Raw genomic sequence first — 22351 nt, 5'->3', positions numbered from 1 at the left:
CAAAAGCACGTTTCTGCATTCCAGGCTGGTGTGCAGAGGAGCCCGGACGCTTGGGTGCTGAAAGCCTGCTCACCATGTTCCTATTATGTTTTCTCTTGCCTTACCCAAGAAAGCCTTGGCCACCTTCTGTTTCAAGGTGTCAAACAGCTACGTGTGTGTGCTGTGTCCATGAACCCCTCAGCACTTCCCGACGAGGTGGCAGCAGCGGGACAGCCGAGCCGCACCGTGCTCCTCCTGCTCCCACACTCTGTCACCTGCCGGTTTCCCGCCCGCCGCCCACGACACGCGATCGCCGAGGGCCATTCCTGCGGGAAACACTCGGAAACGCGACCGCTTCGTGGCGGCCGGAGACCGCGCGGGCGGTGGGCACAGGCTCCTCACGGCGCTCCCCACGCAAGCGCCGGGGTGTTGGGAACCGACGGCCGTTCCTGCGAGGAAAGCGAGGGGCCAGCGGGAGCCTGTCCCCGGGAGAGGGGAGGCCGAGTGCCGGCCGCGGGGTGAGGCGCAGCGGCGGCGCGGAGCGGGACTGAGGCGGCAGCGGCCCCCCCGGCGGTTCCCGCCCAACCCGCACCGCGCTCCGCCCCCCCCGCGCGCGCCGGGGAAAACGTTGCGCAGGTTCTAAAGCGGGGCGGGGGGAGGGGAGGGGGCGCGGCCGCGCGCGAGGGGGCGTGTGTGGGGGAGCGACGGGTAACGGCCGCCAGCGGGTAACGGTCGCCGCCACCACCGCGCGAGGCAGCCCCCCGCCGCCCACCGCCTTGCGACAGCCAGCTCCCCCGGCCGCGGGGCCGCCGGTGGCCGGCGCCAGCGCCGCTGTCCCGCCCGCTGCATGGAGCTGTCGGCCATCGGGGAGCAGGTGTTCGCGGTGGAAAGCATCCGCAAGAAGCGCGTGCGGAAGGTGGGCTGCGGCGGGGCGGGCCCCCTCGGGGAGGGGGCGCTTCACCGGGACACCCCCCGCCCTCCCTGCCTCGCACGAGCGCGGCGGGCAGGGGGCGTGGTGGGCGCGCGCGTGGTCCTCCTGCCTTCTTCCCCCGCGCGGACGGCGGGGCGGGGGCGGCATCGGCACCGGCACCTGCCTGGGGCCGGCGGGCGGGGGACATGCGTGTTGGCGAGAGTTGCTCGTGAGGTGGGTGGGTGGGTGGGTGCTTCGAGGGTCTCCGCGGGGCAGGTTCTGGGGCAGCCGGGACAGGCAGAGGTTGTTACTGCTGAGGGGTTTCAGTTTCTGCAGAGTCAGTGCTGCTGACAACAAGCCGGACAGCCCCAATCCAGAGAGGGTTTGGAAGACCTGGCGGCCTAGCCTAGTGACTCAGTTTCCCCAACGGTGAAAGCGCTCTCCATCCCCACAGGGTGTTATGAGGATTAACCCGTAAACAAGCAGAGTGTAGAGATCCTCTGATGAAAAGTTCCTTATAGGGGCAGTGTTTTCAAACATTGGGAAGCTGGTGAGCCCCCCATGAGGAAAAGAAAAGCAGTTCTCTGGCTCAAGTACCCGAGTGCTTTGCTTGCTATGCTGTCCTGTAAATGTGTCTGCAGCTGCAATAGCGGCACTTTGAGGTGTGATCATCCTGCACAGATGAAGGCCTCTGCCATGCTTTGGGAAGCGCTTATTAAAGATTTTAGCAGTTGTGCACACTGCTCGTGGAGCCTTTGAGCATGGTTTCTAATCACTATGCTTATGTTTGCTTTTTTATTTTTCTTTTTAAATCTTGTACTTAGAGTGAACAAATAAATGGATAACTCTGAACTTCAGCTGTGAGCTCCTATTTGCTTAGGTAGAAAGGTTGAGTGACTATGATGGATAGAACAGTATTTGAGTAAAGCATGTAGCAGCTGGAAGGGAACATGCCAAAGAGATGCTTCATAGGTTCTGAAATATTGTATTTCTTCTCTTTGCTTAAAAAAATTTCTCTGACACTTGCTCCTGGCATACATCTCCTTTTCATGTTTATGCCTGCTGACTCCTTGTAGGATTGCCTGTAAATGAAGGAGTAGTTGCAGTCTTGCTCTCCAGTTGGCTTTTGGGGTTCTGCCTGCTAGGCGTCTGCAAAGGCATGATCCCAAGCTGACGGTAGTTCAAGCATGCTTAAATACCCCTGTGTGCCCGTTTTCTAGGGAAAAAGGTATAGCAAGTGTAGTTGAATGAGGAAGTAGGTTTATTTTGAAAATAAAGTAATGGGAAATAGGCTTTTCAGTTGCAGAGTTTAGTCTGTTGACTGGTTGCATATTATGGTAGCCCATATTTGGTTGCAGAGTTTACCTGTTGTCTTCTTTCTTTTTTCACATTTAGGGCAAAGTAGAATACCTGGTGAAGTGGAAAGGATGGCCTCCAAAGTAAGCTGTGCTTTACTTGTCTTTTTTCCTTTAAATATTTGGTAGTAGCTTACACTGTTTGCTCTGCAACTGAGCATCTCATTTTAGTGGGTAATCTCTTGTGCCTCATTCCAGCAACGATAAACAAAAACAAAGCCACAAACCAAAACCAAACCTATTTCCGGACTGGCAGCTGAGTGATACAAACTGTGTGCCAGTCTATTCTGACTGGTTTTTGCCACCACTGAAGTATTCCACTGAGATGCTTTCTAGGTACCTATGTTTCTAGTTTCATTGAGTTCAACAAGGAGCCCTGACTTCTGAACTTGGAAGGGCTCCTGCTTTTTTGAGTTGGCATCAAGAGGACCCCACTTTGTTTTTAGAGCTATAGACAGTCTTTAGAAATAGAAAACAAGTCAATGGTCATGTCTTCTTGTCCTGCTGCTTCCCCCATACAATTTGCAAATGGAGAGGGACAATGTTTCAGTTTTATTGATTGTAGCCAAATGCTGGTGATCTTTGTCACTTGGAAATTACAGCCATGCCTTCATTTCCTTGTCTGAAACGGTCTGTTATTTTGAGGGCCTTTTCTACTTTCGCTTTGATTGCTATGTTGAAAAAAGGAAAAAAAAAAAATTGCAGCATTGCTGTGTACTGTTTACAGATACTTCTCTTGTTAAAATGCAGCTGGCTCTGAAGAAGAGTGATTGCTCTATGCCTAAACAATCTGTAAAATGCTTTGAGATTAAAAGGATTAGGTAACTGGAGAATATTACTGCTAGCTAGCATCCTAGTACAACAGCCTCCCAGCCAACCCATATGGGGCGCTGTCTTTGCTTTTCTGTTTGGAACTGCGTGTGTGTACATACACAATGTGTGTGGGTACAACGACATTACACATGCAATTGCACTGTGTGTTGCTAAGCAAAAGGGGCTACTTTTATGGGTTCATACTTGCAGTTGCAAAGCAAGGCCTGCTAGGATGGTCCTGCCAGATTGTACTTGGTGTCCAAGAAGTTGAAATGTGTTCCTGCATGCCTAATCCTCATGCTTAATCCTTGTGTTTGTAGGGCGTGTGTGAATAAAAGCAGCTTCCCCTCGCTGGTGGTGATGGTGGGAAAGGGTGACTTTGTTCTTCATTATAAATTCTGCTGTCACAGTGTCATCTTGTGCACTTGTTGAGCATGAGTTGCCATATAGTGTGGGTCAGTTCTTGGACTCCTTCAGCTTTCTAAGTTGCCAAGCCTAATTTAATCACTGGTAGATGTTGGGAAATGTATTCATAGTCTGTAAGGCACCATCCCCCTTTTGGTCAGAATACTGATGTTTATCCTGTTCTCCTCTGAGCAAATGCATTGAGGTCCTTCTCTTGTAAAGTCACTTGCTAAGAAGGTGGGCTGAGGCATGGCGTAATGTTTCTTTGGACAGAGCAGCCCATATTTTTACTGCTGCCTGTCCAAGCCCTGCGCCTTGAAACTCTGGGGAGCCAGAAACTCTTTTTGGAAATTAAAAACACAGCCTTCTGCCCAGGGAGCAAGGGGATGTCAGGGTTCCCTTCTTTTGATGCTGTGACATGTCCAAATACCTTCTCTCTTCCTCCAAATTCCAAATCTGAAAAGCACTGATTCCCCCCCCTCCCCCCACTTCCCGCCTCCATTTTAACTGTTCATTCAGTGGTTTGAGTTGCTTAAGACCAGGATGGTGTGAGCACTGAAGTAGCTTTCATCCTGCTAGCAGTGTCTGTTCCTTGTTTCTAAACATACACATGCCTGTGATGGCAGGCAGCACCACAAGCTGTTTGCATCTTTGTCTTCCAGTATATTCTGTTTCCTCATCCCAGGTCCTGTTTCTCTTAAATCCCCTCCCCAACCTTGTCGCATTGCTCTTTGTAATCTCTGTGCCAGTTACCTCACCATTCCCATTGGAGGCTTCATGGAAGTGAATAAGGACAGGTCAGTTGTTTGCTGCTTTCCCAAATAATTAGTATTTCACTCCTTTTTTTTTTTTTTTTCCCTTTTTAATAAAAAAAAAAAAAAATTGTTATGTCCTGCACCTCAGATTTCTGGATTCTGCTGCAGTCAAGGAATGGAGGAGTTACAATCTGATTCTAGCTACAAGCTTGTTTACAACTTGTATTGGAGTTAAGAGGGGAGGGGGAAGAGGAGGAGTAGAAGGAGGGGAAAGGAAGATCATATGATCTATGTTTTCCAGAGTGCCTGCTCTCTGCAGTTCTGCTGCAGCCTGGGCTGTGTGTACCCGTATATATAGCTCTGCGTGTGTGCGCGCGCGTGGCAAACTGAACCATGTTTTTTTATACGCAGTGTTTTGCCACTGCAGTGAAGCCAGAAACTGAGCTGCAGAGAAACGGGCAACACCCACCAGTTTTTAAAAAAAGTAAATCCTCTTTCTTCTCCTGCCCATGAAAAGAAAGCCAATGTCTTTTTTTCTCCTTTGTGTTATTATTTTTCTTAAATTTATAGAATGACTGCCAGAATCCCTGCAGCTGGGAGGAAACCTTCCTCTGTTCAAAGAGCCTCTTGGCTTTGGCAGCTCACAGTCAGGTTGCTGCAGGAGGTTTGAGCAGAGGAGAGAGAGAGGGATCAGCTGGTTATGAAGATATCTGTTCTTAACTCTCTGATGTACAGTGTACCTTGGGATATCTGAATTTCATACTTTTGTTTTTCTCTTTTGTAAAAGAATTGTACTCCATTTCTAGACCCATTCTCCAGGAATGCTCTTATATTTCAGTAATATTCTTCTATCTAATGGAGAGATGAAAGCAAAAAGCATTTCCAGACCACCTTCCCTGTGTACATACATGCATGTATCATGTGCCCTCATCTACAGCCTGTGCTTCATTCAGAAATGTAAACATCTTAAAATGCTTTCCCCTTTTTAAAAGTCACTGATTCAAATGTATTCTTGCCCACCTGGATGTGGCTTCTCTCTGGCTCTCCTCCCCAGGGGCTGTGAGGAGTTCTGCCTCCAGGCCCTGGACTTCACATTCCAGAAAAATTAATGTTCTGAAGAATTCGTGGTTTCAGACTTGCATTTTTTTTCCTTTGAGTTTGCATGGTAGAGACATGCCGCTCACCTTTTCTGGGCAAACATAACACCTTAGAAGCAAATGTGCCATGAGGACCACCTTGTGATCCTTTCAGATAGGAGTTTTTGGCTGCTTCTCCCTGGTATTAAGTGCAGCAGTGCCCTTTGAGAATTGGTTTTAGTGTTGCCTGCTGGGTGAGTTCAGTCCTTTCCTGAGTATCTAACTTTTGTCACAGCTGTCTGGCAATGGAGGGGAAGTAGGCAGAGTGACACTGTTCACAGGCTACTTTCGGAGCATCAGGCTTCTTTTGAGTAGTTTTGGTAGCCCTCACAACAACGCAGATGTGTTCCTCCTGCGCTGATGCAGAAATACTGATGACCTCTGCTAGACAGAAATAACCTGCAGGGGGAGTTGAGCAAGGGGAGGAATAGTTGGAAAGTGGCCATCAACTTGCCTCAGGGCCCAGGTCTAAACATGTTTAGTTGAATGTCATCAGTGGAGAAAAATTAAACTCTTCTTAAATGAATACTTTCAGCTCCAGTGATTAGAGGTAATTAATAACGCAGGTGAGAGAGCGTACTTACTCTTCGAGCACTCTAAATTAAGAGAGACCTATTTTTCAGAGAGCTGTATCAGATCAAGTATAATTGTTCCATGGGGTTCACTGAATCTGAGGGAGTGCTGCAGATGAGACCTGTTTAGGCGTTGACTTAAAATCAGTTTGTGAGTGTCTGCGCAGGATTTGCAAACAGCATGGAGGGGGCCCTGGGGAGGAAAGTCTTCCCTGTTTCCTACAAAGAGCTGCTTGACGCTTGGCCCTGCCTGTTTTGGGAAGGGGAGGTGGCGTATGCGGGAAGTTGGGGAGGGAATGACTGGGATTCCTCAGAGCTCTCGCAATGTTGTGACAGGCCCCACCAACCCTTGTGAAGACAGTATCCAGGGCTGCAGCACACTGGTAGCAGGCCTGCAGAGAGAATGTTTCATTAAAGTATTGTTTACTTTATATTTCTTATGTTTTTCTTCAGATACAGCACATGGGAGCCAGAGGATCATATCTTGGACCCTCGCCTGGTAGTGGCTTATGAAGAAAAGTAAGGGTGCATGTTGTTTCTCTCCCTGGATACAGGGAAAGGAAATAGTATCTTTATTTCATAGTGTGCATATAGTGCCCCTGTTGCCCTACTTTGATCAAAGCTGAAATGTATAGCAATGAATCCTGCTTGATCTCTGTGCGCTGGTGTTGGCTGAGGTGGACAAGACAGGGTTAAAGCAGCTTTGATTGGTACTGTTCAGGAAATGAGGCAAAGAACAAGCAACACCGACCCACAGAGCAATCAGTCTCAGGCAATGTAGGCCCACTGATGAAGGAGGTGGGTGCCCTGCTGACAGAAGATAAAGAGAAGGCAGAGTTACTGAATGCCTTCTTTGTCTCTGTCTACTCTGCCGGAAGCTGTCCTGAGGAACTCTGTACCCCTGAAGCCCCAGAGGAAGGCAGGACAATGGAGGAGTTTGCCTCAGTTGATGAGGACTGGGTTAGGGAGCAATTAAGCAATCTGGACATCCATAAATCCATGGGTCCAGATGGGATGCACCCGCGGGTGCTGAGGGAGCTGGCTGAGGTCATTGCTAGACCACTCTCCATCGTCTTTGCCAAGTCTTAGGAAACGGGAGAGGTGCCTGAGGACTGGAGGAAAGCAAATGTCACTCCAGTCTTCAAAAAGGGCAAGAAGGAGGAACTGGGTAACTATAGACAGCCTCACCTCCATGCCTAGGAAACTGATGGAACGACTAATCCTTGGTGTCATCTCAAGGCATATCAAGGATAAGAGGGTCATTAAGGGCAGTCAACATGGCTTCACCAAGGGGAAGTCCTGCTTGACCAACCTCATAGCCTTTTATGAGGACATAACAAGGTAGATAGATGATGGCAGAGTGGTGGATGTGGTCTACCTTGACTTGAGTAAAGCATTTGACACAGTCTCCCACAGCATCCTTACAGCTAAACTGAGGGAGTGCAGTCTGGACGATTGGGTAGTGAGTGGACTGTGAACTGGCTGAAGGGAAGAAGCCATAGAGTCGTGGTCAATGGGGCGGAGTCCAGTTGGAGGCCTGTATCTAGTGGAGTGCCTCAGGGGTCAGTACTGGGGCTGGTATTATTCAATATATTCATCAATGATTTGCATGAGGAAATAGAATGTACTATCAGCAAGTTTGCTGATGACACCAAGCTGGGAGGAGTGACTGACATGCCAGAAGGCTGTGCTGCCATCCAGTGAGACCTGGACAGGCTGGAGAGTTGAGCGGGGAAAAATGTAATGAAATATAACGAGGGAAAGTGTAGAGTCTTGCATCTGGGTAGTAGGAACAACCCCAGGTTCCAGTATAAGTTGGGGAATGACCTGTTAGAGAGCAGTGTAGGGAAAAGGGACTTGGGGGTCCTGGTGGACAGCAGGATGACCATGAGCCACCATTGGGCCCTTGTGGCCAAGAAGGCCAATGGCATCCTGGGATGTATTAGAAGGGGAGTGGTTAGTAGATTGAGAGAGGTTCTCCTTCCCCTCTACTCTGCCCTGGTGAGACCACATCTGGAATATTGTGTCCAGTTCTGGGCCCCTCAGTTCAAGAAGGACAGGGAACTGCTGGAGAGGGTCCAGCGTAGGGCAACGAAGATGATCAAGGGAGTGGAGCATCTCCCTTATGAGGAAAGGCTGAGGGAGCTGGGGCTCTTTAGCTTGGAGGAGACTGAGAGGTGACCTTATTAATGTTTATTAATATATAAAGGGTGAGTGTCACAAGGACGGAGTCAGGCTCTTCTTGGTGACAACCAATGTTAGGACAAGGGATAATGGGTTCAAACTGGAACACAAGAGGTTCCACTTAAATTTGAGAAGAAATTTCTTCTCAGTGAGGGTAACAGAGCACTGTAACAGGCCGCGCAGGGAGGTTGTGGAGTCTCCTACTCTGGAGAGATTCAAAACCCGCCTGGACACATTACTGTGTAGCCTCATCTGGGTGTTCCTGCTCTGGCAGGGGGATTGGACTGGATGATCTTTTGAGGTCCCTTCCAATCCCTTACATTCTGTGATTCTGTGAAATGAGGGAGCTGTGCTGCAAAAGGCGGAAAGTCTTAAGCAGGTTTTGTGCTGTGCTATTTAGTACTCAGTTTGATCTGTGTTCCCCTTTTACAGGGAAGAGAGAGACCGTGCATCAGGGTACAGGAAAAGAGGCCCCAAACCAAAGCGTCTCCTACTGCAGGTAGCCTCTTGCTCTTCTATGTATTTCTAATTTGTTAGCTGCTGTGCTGCTCCTCTGCCCACAGGGAGGTAGAAACTGTTGATTCGCTGTTGCGTGGACAAAATTAGAGGTAACAAGCTAACACAACAACACGAAATCAGTGAGTAGGCAGATATTTTTAACCTATTAGCTGAAGAGCGAGATAACTTGTCTTTAAAATGGCAAACCAAAAAGCAACAGGTCTTTCTTTCTGGACTAGGATTTTATAAACTCTGGGCTTGGGTGGTTGCAGGTTACCTGGTTTGTGTGCTCTTTTAATTTCACGTTAGGCTTGGACTTTCCATCATGTTAAAAACAGCCACTGGTTGGATGCAGAGTTCCAGCACACTTTGAATTGCCAAGCTAAGCAGCCAATCCTAGGAAGCACATATTAGGAAGAGCTTAGATGACAGTACAAGAGGTGAGAAAAACAGTGTTGTAGAAACAGCACAACTTATCCTAGCTCATCTAGACGTTCGGGGACTGAACAAAGAGTAGTTTTCTGGCTCCCAAATGGGACCCCTGACTGTATTATCAGATTTCCACTCTGACCCTTGCTGCATTCATGTCTTGTCAGCGGCTGTATGGCATGGACTTGAGGAGTGCCCACAAGGGAAAGGACAAGCTTTGTTTCTCTCTTGCACGGAGGTTTGGAGGAGGAGACAATAGCCTGCCAGGGGCCAAGCCAGGACAGGTAGAGTTCTCTGAGAAGACTGGAGGATCAGTCCTGCCATTCTCTCTTCGGAAGCAACGCAAAAACCAGAAGTATCTGCGACTGTCAAGAAAGAAGTTCCCCCGCATGGCGAGCCTGGAGAGCCGAAACTGCAGGCATGACTTCTTCCTGAATGATGCAGTGGGTTTAGAGGGCAGCCAGGGCTCTGAGGACTGGGAGGCCATGCAGCACACCAGCAAAGAAGGTAAGGCCAGAGACCCCTTGGCTTTGAAGTTCTGGGACATGTGAAGGATGCTCTGCATGCTTCCTCCTTGCTTGCCTCATCCTGGGATCATGGTTTAGGTCGGGTCCTCAGAGCAGCTCTCACTGGCTCACGTGGCCCTCTTGTCTGCAAGTTCCTTTCTTGTTTGGATGAATAGCATAATTAACCTATTTTTTTGGTGCCATTGCCTCTCTAGTTTTATATCAGCGATGCCTCTTTCAGCAAACTTGCAGAAGATACTGCAACTTACTCTACTCTCAGTTTCCTCCCAGCAGAGGTGACGTGCAGGTGTGGTAGTGATGAATTCTGCCTCTGTCCACATATCTGCACATGTTCTGCCTGCTGCTCTGCTAAAAGGAGTTTGGCTGGCAGTGGACAAGCTCAGATCCCACCACTCCTCATAGTGCTGCTCTGGGGAGCACACAGGAATACTGCTAGGAACTCAGAGTGCATTCTTCTGCCCCCCTCCTTCCCTTTCCTCTTCACACCATCCATCCTCTAAAGTTACTTGCTTATGGAGCTGTGGGAGAGGGGGATGAGAGAAATGAGCTGAGGATGGTAACTCCTGCCTGATCCCACTGGGTACGCAGTATGGGTGTAGGCATGGGAGATGTCCAAGCACATTTGGCATTTTGGGGAGGGATACCAGCATCTTGTGCAGGAGGTCTGTGGGATGTGCTTGCTGCTCTGAGTTACCAGGGAAACTCTATCCCTGCATTATTAAAGCTTCAGGAGGCGTAGCTTTCCTGAGGAGTGGAAAACTGGGGTTTGCGTGGCTTGTAGTAGCTAAGGGAATCCTGTTACTCCTTGCTAGGAGTAGCTGTTAGCCAAGCAGGATTAGGCAGGATGTTGGGGAGAATGCTGAGAATCAAAGCTATCCCTTAGTTTCTGAGAGGGATTCAAACAGCACCCAAAATCCAGCAAGGCAGCAACTGGGCTAGCACAGAGGAACCTGATGTTGCATTTGGCAATGGGCAAGTGTGTGGCGCTGTTCATCCCTTGAAGCACTGGGCTCTAAAACACTTTGGGATTGGAAGAGTGCACAGCACTACAGAAATGTAAAACTGTTTTTGTTCTCCCCTTGATACATGTCCTGCATGGAATTCCAATTATTGTTAGCAGGGATTGGACTCTTTTTGAGAAGAAAGTAGGCACCCCAAGTATTTGAGACAGATGCCAGAAAGTACACTTTCAAGGGGCCCTTGTTCCTTGCCTAGGTTGGGACAACAAGGTATTGTAGTACAGGTGTACTGACAGGAAAAGGGTATGCTTTCCTTCCTCATTCTGTGTATTTTTGTGGTGGTCTCTGGGAAGGACTAATAATTATTTTTGCAGTGAGAAGGTACAGGGATGCTTGGATTTCTTGTGTGGAGCAACCTGTGAGCAAAGGAAAGGTATGAGAAAGGGAGAACAGCCTCTCCATTAAGCAGTATTGATGGATTTTTGACAGAATTGCACCCAGGTTGTGTTGCACATGCAGTATGAGGAAGACCCTTCATTTTGGATCCCTTTGACCCCCATAGAAGTATCTGAAGAGCGTGTGTAAGAGTGTGTGATTTTTGACTTTTCAGCAGGGTAGATCATTTAAAAGCAGGTGAGCTCACACCTGGGTGAATGTACTTTGTTGACACAGAGCTAAATTAAGGGCTGAAATGGGGTGAGAGGTGTCAGGGAATTGTGGATGGTTAGATGAGCTGGGTTGTGTTACAGGGTCTTTTGACCTCTCTGTAGTCTGCTGCAATGCTGGTCTGTGTTTGGACACCTCTGCTACTCCTTCATTTTCACATTATTCCCTGCAGTGATCCTCCATTTTCTCAGAGCCTCTGAGGGGAGGGCTTGCCCATGCTCTCTCTTGCCATGTATGTGCAGACTCAGTACAGGCTGATTTCACCTACTGTTTGTCAGAAAGGAGGCCCCTTTTCCATCCTTTCCTTCCTCCTTCTCCTTCACTGTCACTAACATGCTCTTGTCTGCCTCTCCTTCTGCAGCAGATGTGGATGGCAGTCTCCCTTGGATTCCCACTGTGCCCCCCAGCGAAGTGACAGTGACAGACATCACTGCAAACTCCATTACCGTCACTTTCAGAGAAGCACAAGTGGCTGAGGGCTTCTTCCGAGACCGGAGCGCACCGTTCTGAATCTCCATTTTCAGTGCTCCCCAAAACTAGTACTTTTAGGGTGGGGCTAGGGGTAAGGGTTATTTTACCCTGAAGAAAAAAAATCCAAAATGTCACCTCTTAAAATGTTTACAGAAACCTTTTTTCTTTTTTTCCTTTTTCCCCTTTCAGATACGCAAAAAAAAAAAAAAAGCAGTGTAGGGGGTGTGTGTTTGTCATTGCTTTGTCCATCTGAAAAACTGACGTCCCTTTCCCTGGCAAAGACTCCCCTCCTAGATGTGAAAGCAGCAAGCTGAACAGTCTGCCTTTTATCCTGTTAAGTGGTGGCAGCTGCATTTGTGGGGAGAGGGCATGTGGAGGTGGAAAGAGAGCTGGATCTCTAGCTTGCCGCCTTGCTCTGCAACTGATCCCTTGGATAAAGATCATTCTCTGTGCATTGCTCTTCCCACCTTCCTCCTCCCTCTCTTCCTGCAGCAGTGAGAGGTGATGTATCCTACCTGTGTAGATAACTCCAGCCTATTAAGACTTTCTCTCCAGTGCTGTTTTCCCTGTGGCCTGCTGTCAGGACATCAGAACCATCTTTGCCTGTCTGTGGTTAACTCAGTCTTTGCAGCATGGGTCTGTATAGACAGCAGAGGTTTCTCCCTTTGTTTGTTGATCATGTGGAAAGACTGAAATGCATCTCTGAAATCTAGATTGGCGACATAAATTCAATTTGCCCTCATTAAATGCTCAGAAATGCAGCGCAGTCGAGACATACCGTTCTGTATATGCTAAACAGGATTTCTAGTCTTGGCTGAGTTGTGTAAGGAATGTGTTATGGAAAGTGGGGTGTTCTTACCCTTTGCCAAATTCAGTATTAATAACAAATGCTGCCCTGAATCTCTGGTAATAAGTTGGTTGAAAACTGACTCCTCTCCCCTGGGAGGAGAGGCTAAGAGGACAACCGAAGCATTGCCTGGCACTGCAAAGATATCCAGGATACTGGCACAGGCCCAGGACACAGGAATTGGACAGAACTGAGCTAGAAATGGACCTTTGATTAGCAGCAAATTCTGTTCTTGGATCCCATTGAGAGATCCAAGGTAAACAACATGTGGGGAAGGCATGTATTAGATTTGAGGAGGGTTAAAAAAAAAAATCTTAAATCTTAGCAATGAGAATTCTTGGATTGTACTGCCCAAGTAATATTTTTCCGTGACTCCAGTCTCCTCACAGTATCTGTGATCCTGTACTACTTACTGATGGGAACTTCCCCTTGGAAGGCTTAAAAATCTTTGCCAAGGAAAGCAGTCTGCATTTCAATAGACCCTGCCTGATCTTGCACTTAAAATGCCTTGTGCTGGACTGCCTGTGACACTTTGAGGTTTTTGAAGAATTGCTGTATTTTGATTTGGTAGTTTAGCATAGCATCTGTTCTTGCACATGCATGTTCTCTTCCATATTTTTAAAAGCAAATTTTATTTAAATAACTTAAATTTTTAAATATAGTCCTTTTCCTATGGAAAGCAAGAAAAGTAAGCTAGAGTCTAAGGTGGGAACTGCAGGACAGAGTGCTGCAGGGTAACATTGGGTACTGTTATTATTACTGTCCTTAAATCCTTTGTTTCCTCACCCCACCTGAAGCATCTCGTATCTGCTGTCTTTATTCTATATGAAGCTACGAGCCTTTTGAGCTCTGAGCTAAAGACACTTGTGGAAATCTTCAGTGTATTTCTTTGAAGGGCTTAGCTGCTGGCCTGCGGAATTTGGGAGCTCTGGGGCATCTGGTCCTCCACACATCTACTTTTTGCCAAGTGCTTGGACTGCCCCTGTGGTTTCTAAAAGCAGGTTTTACCCCAGATAGGATATGGCAGCTCAGTGTAGACTTAGGATTTCCCCTTCCATCTCAGAGAGCTGTTTGATCAGGCCTGTCTTCTACTGTGTCACAACAGTTTCGGGACCACTGGGAAGATCTTGAATTTCTGGACTAGCCTTTTGTCTCCCAAATAACTGACAAATGAGTTTTATTATGGAGAAATCTGAGAGGGTGAGAAGTGGAAGCTGAGGGGGGAATTATGTGGTGGGAGGAAGAGTGAGTGGGAAAGAAGCTTGCAATAGCTAGCAAGGGCAAATTGATGAGGTGAGCATACAGGCTCCGGATATTTGTTGAACGTGGGTGTCCAGAGCGAGGCGTCTGTATCTGGAGTTGCACCCTCTTTTGCAGGATGTGGGGTCAGACTGTGTTGTCATCATCACTCCCCCACACATACCCACATACCCTTTCTACCCAACATTTGCCAAATCTGAATACCTGCATCTTTCTTTGGGTGTGAGCAGTGGATGTACCACATGTCTGAGTCTGCTCTTGAGGGTTGTAGCAGGTCAGGTAGTTCTGGTTGCAGAAGTACAATATTTTAGCTTATTTTTTAAAGTCTTGAATTCTAGCTCATCCTGCTAAATCTTCATGGCATTTATAGAATCTGGTTTCTTTATTCTAATGCAACTACTGTTGCCTTTGTCCTGTCTTTATCTCAGTGTACAAACACACCAAAAAAAGCTTCCTGTTTACCAAAGTTCCTGGCTTTGGCGAACATTGGAAGCAATACCAATCCTGCAGCAGGAAAGAGCTTGTCCTAATAAACTGGATTTCCATCCTCTGTTTTTCTCGCCACTCACCAGCTGAGACTTCTCAATGTTTTGTTTTGGCATTTCTCTTTAAACATATTTTCTTCCTCTTGCAGTAGAGTTTTCAAAGACCTGTGTTTGTCTTTCAAAGAGGATCCACCCACAGCTTCGTATCTTAATCATTTTTTGGATGAAGCTAGCATGCGTTCTGCTGGTGACTAATCATCTCGCTATACGAAGTGTTGAACAAAGTACCTGGCTACCATGCTGCTTTGCGTACAGGTCAATGAGGAGTTAACCCTTATCAGGTTAAGATGCAACAAGTTGCATGTGCGTGGGTTTGGTTTTGTGTGTGTGAGGAGGAGTTTGTGGTAGGAAACTAAGCAGTTACTGTGTTGGAGTGGACTTTTTTTGACGTTCATGAATTCTTACTCATGTTAAAGATCTTTTTGAGAAGATTCTTCTCTTGATCTTTTTAAAATGTGGCTCTGTTCCATATCATCTGGTGACATATCATAAACTTTCTTGGTAGAGCTGGTCCTCACCCACTTTAAAATGAGCTTTATTCCACTTCTGCAGGTGTAGAGATGTATGTCGGTTTTACTTGTAATGGCAAGAGAGGTTGTCTGGGTTTACTTGTCTCTTCTCCCCCACACGATCCATCTGCCAGTTCAACCCAAAATCTGAAAATTGAGTTGGGACCTCTTGGACTAACATATCATGAAAATCAGATGCTGTGCTCAGAGTTTCGTTAAGCATTCCATTTGATTAGAAGAGCCAGAATAGCATCCAGCTGAAGCTGAGTTTAATAATTCTATTTAAAGCACAAGCCAAGAATAGAAATGGGTTAACTCTCCCATACCTCCTTTGGCTCCATGGCTGTAAACAAGAAAACCAAACTTCAGCCAGTGGAAATTACTGAACTGTATGCAAGAAACAAATTTCTTGAAGAAGAGCTCTTCTAATAGTGATTCTTAGAACTGTTTCCATGTGAGAATTTACCAGCCACGTTTTGGGGACAGAAAATTTTATTTTGTAGATCTTCTCACAGTGATCTCAGTATATATGATATGACAGAACTGAGGGGCTTCATGAGATTGGAAAACCTTTATTGTTAATGCTGTCTTTAAAAAAAAAAAAAAGGAAAGGACTGCCTCTGTTCCTGGATGGTTATAAACTAGATATTTTTGTACTGATACATGTGATACCTTGGAACAGCAAGTTTTAACACATAAATAGTGGCATTAAGTAGCCTTTTAGCTCCTGCATGCTCCTTATTGTCTTGCATTTGCTTGGGGACCCTTCTGCTTGTGAAGTCAGACCAAGATGGTTTTGGTTTTTGTTATGTTTTTTCTTTTTCAAGCAGGGCCAGGATATTATTGTGAGAACACCCAAAAGCAGTTCCATTTGCCAAAATAAAACCAAATTTGTTAGTGAATTGACCCTTGCTTATGTTGGAGCCTCAGACAGAAAGAAGCTTATTGAGAAACGAGTGGCTTTTTTTGTTGTTGTTAGTGTTGTGAAACTGTCTGGAATTGTTCTTCTGGTGTTTTGTGACTGAATGTATAAAATTGTTTGTTCACCTCACAGGGGGCCCTTGGCCCCAGTGCTGTTTCCTGCTGTACGCCAGCTAGTGCTGTTTGATGGTTTCACTGGAACAGAGAAGGGAGGCCTCACACAGGTCAAAAAATAGGCAAGGTAGCTCATGCAGGACCCTCGGTGGTAGCCACAACAGAGGCCAGGGTGCAGAAGGCAGTGGCAAGAGTTGTCAGCCACATCCACGTATTTAAGCGAAGCTAAATCTACCACCACCTCTCCACCCCTTCCTCTCCTCTCAAACTTTAGCTTTGTGCTTTCTGAATTAGGCAAAGTGCAAAAACCTAATTTTCTAAATCTAACTGGTATCTACCCATCTTCTGTTCCTCCCTTGCTTAACTATAGCCTAAGAAGAAGGCAGTGAGCCTTTCTAGAAAAATAGCAGGGGCAGCTGCCTCAGAGTTGCTGTGCCGAGGTGGCTGAGGACAGGCTTTTGGGTGCAGCTGAGAAGGCATGTTAGAAGTGCAGAGAACTTGTGAAGCTGGTTCCTTGCATCAGTGGGTGGATGCCCCTTGGAGTTGTGAGTGGGCCCTGTGTAGAGGAGGTGGTCAGTGCTGCATTTATGTAGCTGTCTTTTATCATTTGTGAAAGCAAAGGAGATGCGTACATTGACAGCTTGCGTAGGGTAACTTCTACGTGGAAATGTATAGCATTAGAACATAAAGGTAGAGGGAACATGTCACTTTTGCCATGCTTTTCATAAAACAGTTGTTCCCAAAGGCATGGTAAATTTGTTTGGAGACAATAGCTTATGATCAAGAGACCATGTTGTCCTCTGCCTGCTGAATTTGCTGTCCTCACAGAGAGAGACTGAACCTTCTGGGTGTCGAACCACCTGCATTCTACCCAAGCAGTTGGTCAAGATGGGAAGGCCTACAAAACAGCCCCGGGACAATTGGAAGGAGAGAGAAGCAATCACTTAAAAATGAATCCAGACCCTCCAAATTCTTTCCTTTAACAAGCACTTCCTGGAGTGATGACCTCTTTTTCTCTTCTAGTTCTCTTTCCCTTGCACTCTTAATTTTTTAAAGTACAGTGGCTTAGCAGGGAGCAGTGGGAGATGATCCCTAGTTAACTGTGTGTTGTAAAGAGGAGCAGAGCTCAGTGGGAGCATGTAATGGCTGAGCTGGGGGAGATGGATTGCTACCAAGTTGGGATGGGGTAGAAGCTTTGCTGCTGAGGTTGTTTCCATCTGCCGTGGGCTGCTCTGCAAAGATGCTGGGGGTTCTGGTCTGAGGGTGCCAGACGGATATTGAAGGGGAGAGCTCATAAGATGGTTTGGAACCTCTGTCACAACGTATGTCGTTACTGGGGTAGCAGAGTTTTGACTAGGAGGGAGATTTTGCAGAAGGAGGAGGTGGAAAGCCTTTTTTATTATTATTATTTTTTTAACCAGAAAATGTAGTGTCAGCACAAAGAAGCTTTTTGCAAATCTGTCAAAATGTTAAGCAGCTTTTTTTTGCTTTTAAATCTGAAGTATATTTTGAAGCACTTTGGAAATGCAAAGTACTAGGAGTGCTAAGTACTCCTTATCGTCTGTCTAAAAGTGGCATTTGAAAAGCAAAAGATGTATCTGTTTCAGGATGCTGGCTGCTCCTTATCATTTTTCCAGAGCTGCCACCCAGCCCTTTGCCTCCCTCCCATGGCTGAAGAGGAGGGCGTTCCGGCTGTGCCAAGGAAAGGAGGGCTCCCTCAGGGAGGAGAGGAGACCTGCAAAGTCCCTTGCTTGCTTCAGGGTGCAGGTCGCCTTCCTCCCTCCCCACCTCCTTTGTTTGAGGAAAGGGAAAAATGAAGCTGAGTTTCAATTTGAGTGATCCTAGTCTGGAACTATGATCACTTCTTCTAGCTCTGGAGACATCTTTTTAGAGTTTCCTATCTGAAAAATTGCACCTTATTAGCTTACTTGAGGAACAGGGAGAGATCTACAAGGGGCGGGGTGAGGAAGGGAGGGTGAACCAGGAGCTGTCTTCAGTACCTCCTGGATTTTTCCAGAGGCCATTTTCCTCACTCCATCTCCAACAGAATGGCAACAAAAGAACTAAAATGATTTAGATGGTGCTTTTGTTCTCAAAAACTCAGAAACCTTTTGAGCAGGCTGAGATAAGAAAATCTTTTTTCCTCACCTAGCCAGCTCTACAGCTGGGGGAACCCCAGTTCTCTTGCCGGGTTTTCAGCACCAACCTTTCCCCTCGGTGTATGCACATCGTTAGGACTGTTTTGCACACCGGCTCATCTAATTTGGTATGCTTCCTTTCTGTTGGGGGGGCAATGGAGGATGGGGTCAGTTAGAGGGGAGAGTCCTCCATGATTTTTGTTGTTATCTCTTCAGTTGCTGCTGTTGTTCCTGTCAGCACGCTAGAGTCTCTGAGTCTTTGCACACAGAAAGCTTCCTTTTGCACAGAATGAGCTTCTAGCTTTTGTACAGACTAACTGAATGTATTTGGGGAGTGGGGGGGAAACAGGGAGTAAACCAATTCCAAACAAACCGATTGGAATATAAATGCCTTTTCTGAGTGAGTATGTGCTGTAAAAGGAGATTGTAATAGCAAAGGGAGGGCAGGTTCAAGTATAATTTGACACAAAGTGTGGTTTTATTTTTGTACTGATATGGATAAGAGACTGTACAGCATCTATTTATTTAGATGATTTATGTGGTAAATGTTGCAAACAACATTATTAAAATATTAAATATGAGAACTGACATTTACCTTATGGTCTTTTCGTGTGGTCATTTACTTCCCCTTGCTTTAATTCTACAGCTGAATTATTTTCCACTGGTCGCTTCTGTTGGTATAAACATGCAGCATGGCTGGAAAAGGAATGGAAAATGTGTGTGTGTGCATGGGTGAGAAACGATCAGTAAAGAAGGATCGATGAAGAATGAAGCCTGCAAAAGGCTGTTTCTGACATTACTCATTACTTTGATTTGAGGAGGTTAGGTTTTTATTAATTTTTAACCCACTGCGCTAGGGCTGTACAGAGGTGACCTGGGGACGGTTGGTCTTTGATGGATTAGAATTTGAAGAGGAGGACACCGATGGCAGGGTGACTGCTGCTCTGCGTTAGGGAGTTCTTGACGTCCTCGCGCAATGCTGCGGTGCCAGGACAGCTCTTCTGGAGTGCCCCAAATCCTGCGTCTCTGTGGGAACAGAAAATCTGAGGCAAGGCCTGGGCTGCCAAACATGTTGTGCACTGGTTGCCAGCGGGGAAGCCTGCTCTCCTCCAAGCCAAAGCCTCCAGTGGGTTGGCCTGCAGGGATTTCAATGAGCTCCCCAGGAGCCCAGCAGTGAAGCTGGGCCCCTGATTCGCTGCTGCTCAGGAGGAGTTGGCTAAGGAGCCTCAATCCTGGGATTGCAGATACTTCATGGAGAGAATCCCAAAGGGCCATGTAGTTTGTGTTGGTCTAAACCTTGGTCCCTCAAGGTGTGTGCCTCTCCATCTCCTGTGGAGGGGAGGCTAGCCATTAATCGAGGTACCTCAGCAAGCAAATGGGGCAAAGATGTCTTCAGTGGATGTAACGTGAGGGTCAGACCTGCATCTAAATGCAGCTATGACGTCACTTACAAAAACGTATCGAGCAAAAGTGGGAGGAAATGGGGTGCGTTTCCTGAGTCAGTCATGGCTCAAGGTAGCATGGTTAGGTCTTGCCTGCGTTACCAAAGTGCAGTCAGCATGTTTTCCCAGAGCCAGGGAGGCTGGATTTCAATGATGGCATTGGAGCAGGACTCCAGCCAGACACTTATTTTCTGGCAGCAGCTAGTGAGTCAGGTGAAGTTGTAAGAAACTGCAGTGCAGTGTTACGGGAAAGCCTACGCTGGAGATTGTTTCTTCCTACCCCTGCCAATGCTGCAGAGACTGGCTGTCACTAGAAACTCATAAGGGCTTGTCCTTGTGTATGCATGTGTTGCTTGGATTAAAGGTTAATCTGGATAGTACTTCTCTTTTTTTAATAATCTGTTGCTGTGCTGCCCCTCTGATCCATGCAGTGCTGCTGGCTTGCCTCGCGCAGCTCTCCTGAGACAATGCCTGACAACACAGTCACTCAGCTGTGACACAGGACGACCCCTGGGGCCCTGCTATGGCAGGCAGCACCCAAGAGGGGAAACGGCACAGTTTGGGCAGCTCGGTGTTCTCTGAGAGTCATGGAGCAAAACACAGTGTGTGTGGCCCCTAGGATGGCAAGTGCTGACAGGAGCCTGGCAGTCACGTCCTGTCTGTTCAGTGCCACTCGCCTCCCCTGCTCTTGGTCCTTCTCTTCCCAGCGTTTTTTTTTTTCCAGGCGATTGTTTTTAAAGTGAAGATGGAAGAAACCTGAGGGCTCATGTAATCACCCTGATCCAGGGGCAGCCTGGGTGGCTGTGTCTGCTTTGGGAACTTCGTAGGCAGGCCCCAGGGCTATCGTACTAACCCTGTGGTGTGGGCACTGCATGAACCCCACGGCCTTTCTCCTCTCTCTGCAAGCTGGAAGGATGGATGTTCTGGCTACTGCTTGGGTCATGCTGAGCCACCCGTAACTGCTGCACGAGGAAGGACACAGTCAGCTCTGAGGTGCCTGTCTTTGCTTGAGTCTGTTTCAGAGTTGCAGCTGGGAAAACTCACTGCATTTTGACACAGCACTGAGGGTTTGCTCAAGGGGCTGAGGTGTGTACAGGTGCACCAGCTCCCAGTATAGGCGAGAGAATGACCGTTTCTTTACAGAAATCTGCTGCTCCTGGCAGCAGCCTCCCCGGAGCAAGCAGCAGCGGAGTCGGCTGATCAACCCTTGGAGTTGCTCTAGCAAAGATAAGTGCTGCTACTCCTGCCAGGTCACAGGTCCTCAAAAAACGAGCCTGGAGGCAGCTACTGGCTTGGAGCAGGTGAGTTTCCCATTATCAATGCTATTTAAAAAAAAAATAATATTCTTGCACCTGCTGCTTTCTACCTACGTTCATACAACTTACCAGTGATTCTGTTGAGAAAGGTCTTGTTGCTTCCACAAAGCTTATTGCTTCTGTGCTCTGGCTTGTCTGTGCTAGCAAGATGTGCTATGGTGTATCCTATGGCATCACGGTCTTGAGGGCAGTGAGGTGCCAAAAAAATACTCTATTTCAGTGCTCGAAGTGAACAATAGCTGTTCTGGGAGTGCCATCTTCCCAGGTTGTTTTGGGCTTAAGTGTTTTACTGGAAATGTGAATGAAACAAAGGAAATAACCAACAATGCTCTGAACAGCTGGGTACTCTGCTGCTATTTTGCTTTCTGATAGTTCAAGTTAGATGAAAGAGCCTGGGGCTGGGCAATACCTGTACAACAGCTGCTTGTGGTGATTTGAGCAGCTGCTATGGCAGGAAAGAAGGTCCTGTTGACAGGTGAAAGGAGAAAATAACTGGGAAGAGCACATGGAGTTCTCTGAAATACTGCTGCCCCTTCTGGTCCATGGATTGGGGTTGCCTTGTGTGCCTGCCCTGAGGTGAGGTGTGATGATCATCACCTGCACATCTGTTTGGGGACAAGGCCACCAATCACAGCTGCTGCATGTGTGTTTGTGTAGCTGTGTCGGGGCTTTCCTCCCATTTTATATTTGGGAGTGCCTGCTCTATAGGGTGGATGATACTGATGTCTGGAAGTTCAGTTATTTGACGCTCAGCCACAAGTGTAAAAGCAGTCGTTTAAACAAAGTGAACAGTAACAAATAAGCCAATTTAAATGTGGATGGTGTTAATGAACACTTAAGGTGCAAAGTTAAAAGCAGTTTAAAAAGTGAAAAGCAAAACACAACGGGTGTGATCGACTTGTTCTTTTCAAGTCACCTTCCGACATTTAAAGAACTGAGATTAAAAAAGTGGTCCCTAGAGAAATGGGGCAGTCCAGAAGGACTTGTTCCATTCCAGGTGAGAGTCTTGAGTGATCTGCCTGGGGTTTTGTTCTCAGTTGGCCTATGGTGGTAAATACCTCAGAAAGGGCCTCTTGCAGTCTATGCTTGAAGTGAATGATATGACCTAAATGCAGAATTACCAGTGGTGAAGTACACTGTGGTTCACTCCCTGACCACGGAAACACGGTGTTCTCTGAATTATTCTTATCTGAATCAGGGCCTGTGACTGTCCATTTGACAGCTCTTCTCTGTCAGCATTCAGCAACCTCTCTATCCACCCCCCTTTGAATGAGGATGAGGTGGTGGGGAACGTGTCTTCTCTTGAGTCACTTTTCCTCTGGCCAGAGAGCTTGCGTTGGCTGCAACGTTTCATCTGCTAAGGTGAAAAAGAACAAAACACTGTGACAGATCTTGTCTGAATCACAGGCAGTGATGAAAGGGCTAGTTCTCCTACCTGCCCACCTTGGTTTTTGGGAAATACATCCCTGCTGGTACTGATATATAGAGCCATTTCCAGAATATTCTCCTTCTGGGTAGAACTTCAGAGCTGGAAAGGAAAGGGGAATGGCAAATGGGGTTAGCAAAGGCCCCAGGGGCTACAAGTGCTCCCTGCCAGGCT

The 22351-nt window shown here is 47.2% G+C and overlaps 1 protein-coding gene across 4 annotated transcripts; it reads left to right on the top strand.

The window, feature by feature from the left end:
• The first annotated feature begins 658 nt into the window (after window positions 1–658).
• CBX7 (chromobox 7) lies at window positions 659–20708 on the top strand. Of its 4 annotated transcripts, XR_013922327.1 has the most exons (7): window positions 659–895; window positions 2285–2328; window positions 6379–6444; window positions 8542–8608; window positions 9204–9543; window positions 20160–20428; window positions 20579–20708. XR_013922327.1 is itself a non-coding variant. In XM_080347396.1 (6 exons), the coding sequence occupies exons 1-6, from the start codon at window positions 827–829 to the stop codon at window positions 18167–18169; spliced, it is 744 nt and encodes a 247-aa protein (XP_080203522.1). In that variant the 5' UTR covers window positions 659–826; the 3' UTR covers window positions 18170–18581. The 4 variants fall into 4 exon arrangements, 3 of the variants coding, with proteins under 3 accessions (XP_080203522.1, XP_080203524.1, XP_080203523.1); XM_080347396.1 differs by lacking the exons at window positions 20160–20428; window positions 20579–20708 and adding an exon at window positions 18012–18581; XM_080347398.1 differs by lacking the exons at window positions 20160–20428; window positions 20579–20708 and adding an exon at window positions 11553–14334.
• Window positions 20709–22351: the final 1643 nt, after the last annotated feature.

The sequence above is a fragment of the Nesoenas mayeri genome (assembly GCF_963082525.1).
Source record: "Nesoenas mayeri genome assembly, chromosome: 1".
Lineage (NCBI taxonomy): Eukaryota > Metazoa > Chordata > Aves > Columbiformes > Columbidae > Nesoenas > Nesoenas mayeri.
This window is presented reverse-complemented; position numbering and strand designations above follow the sequence as displayed.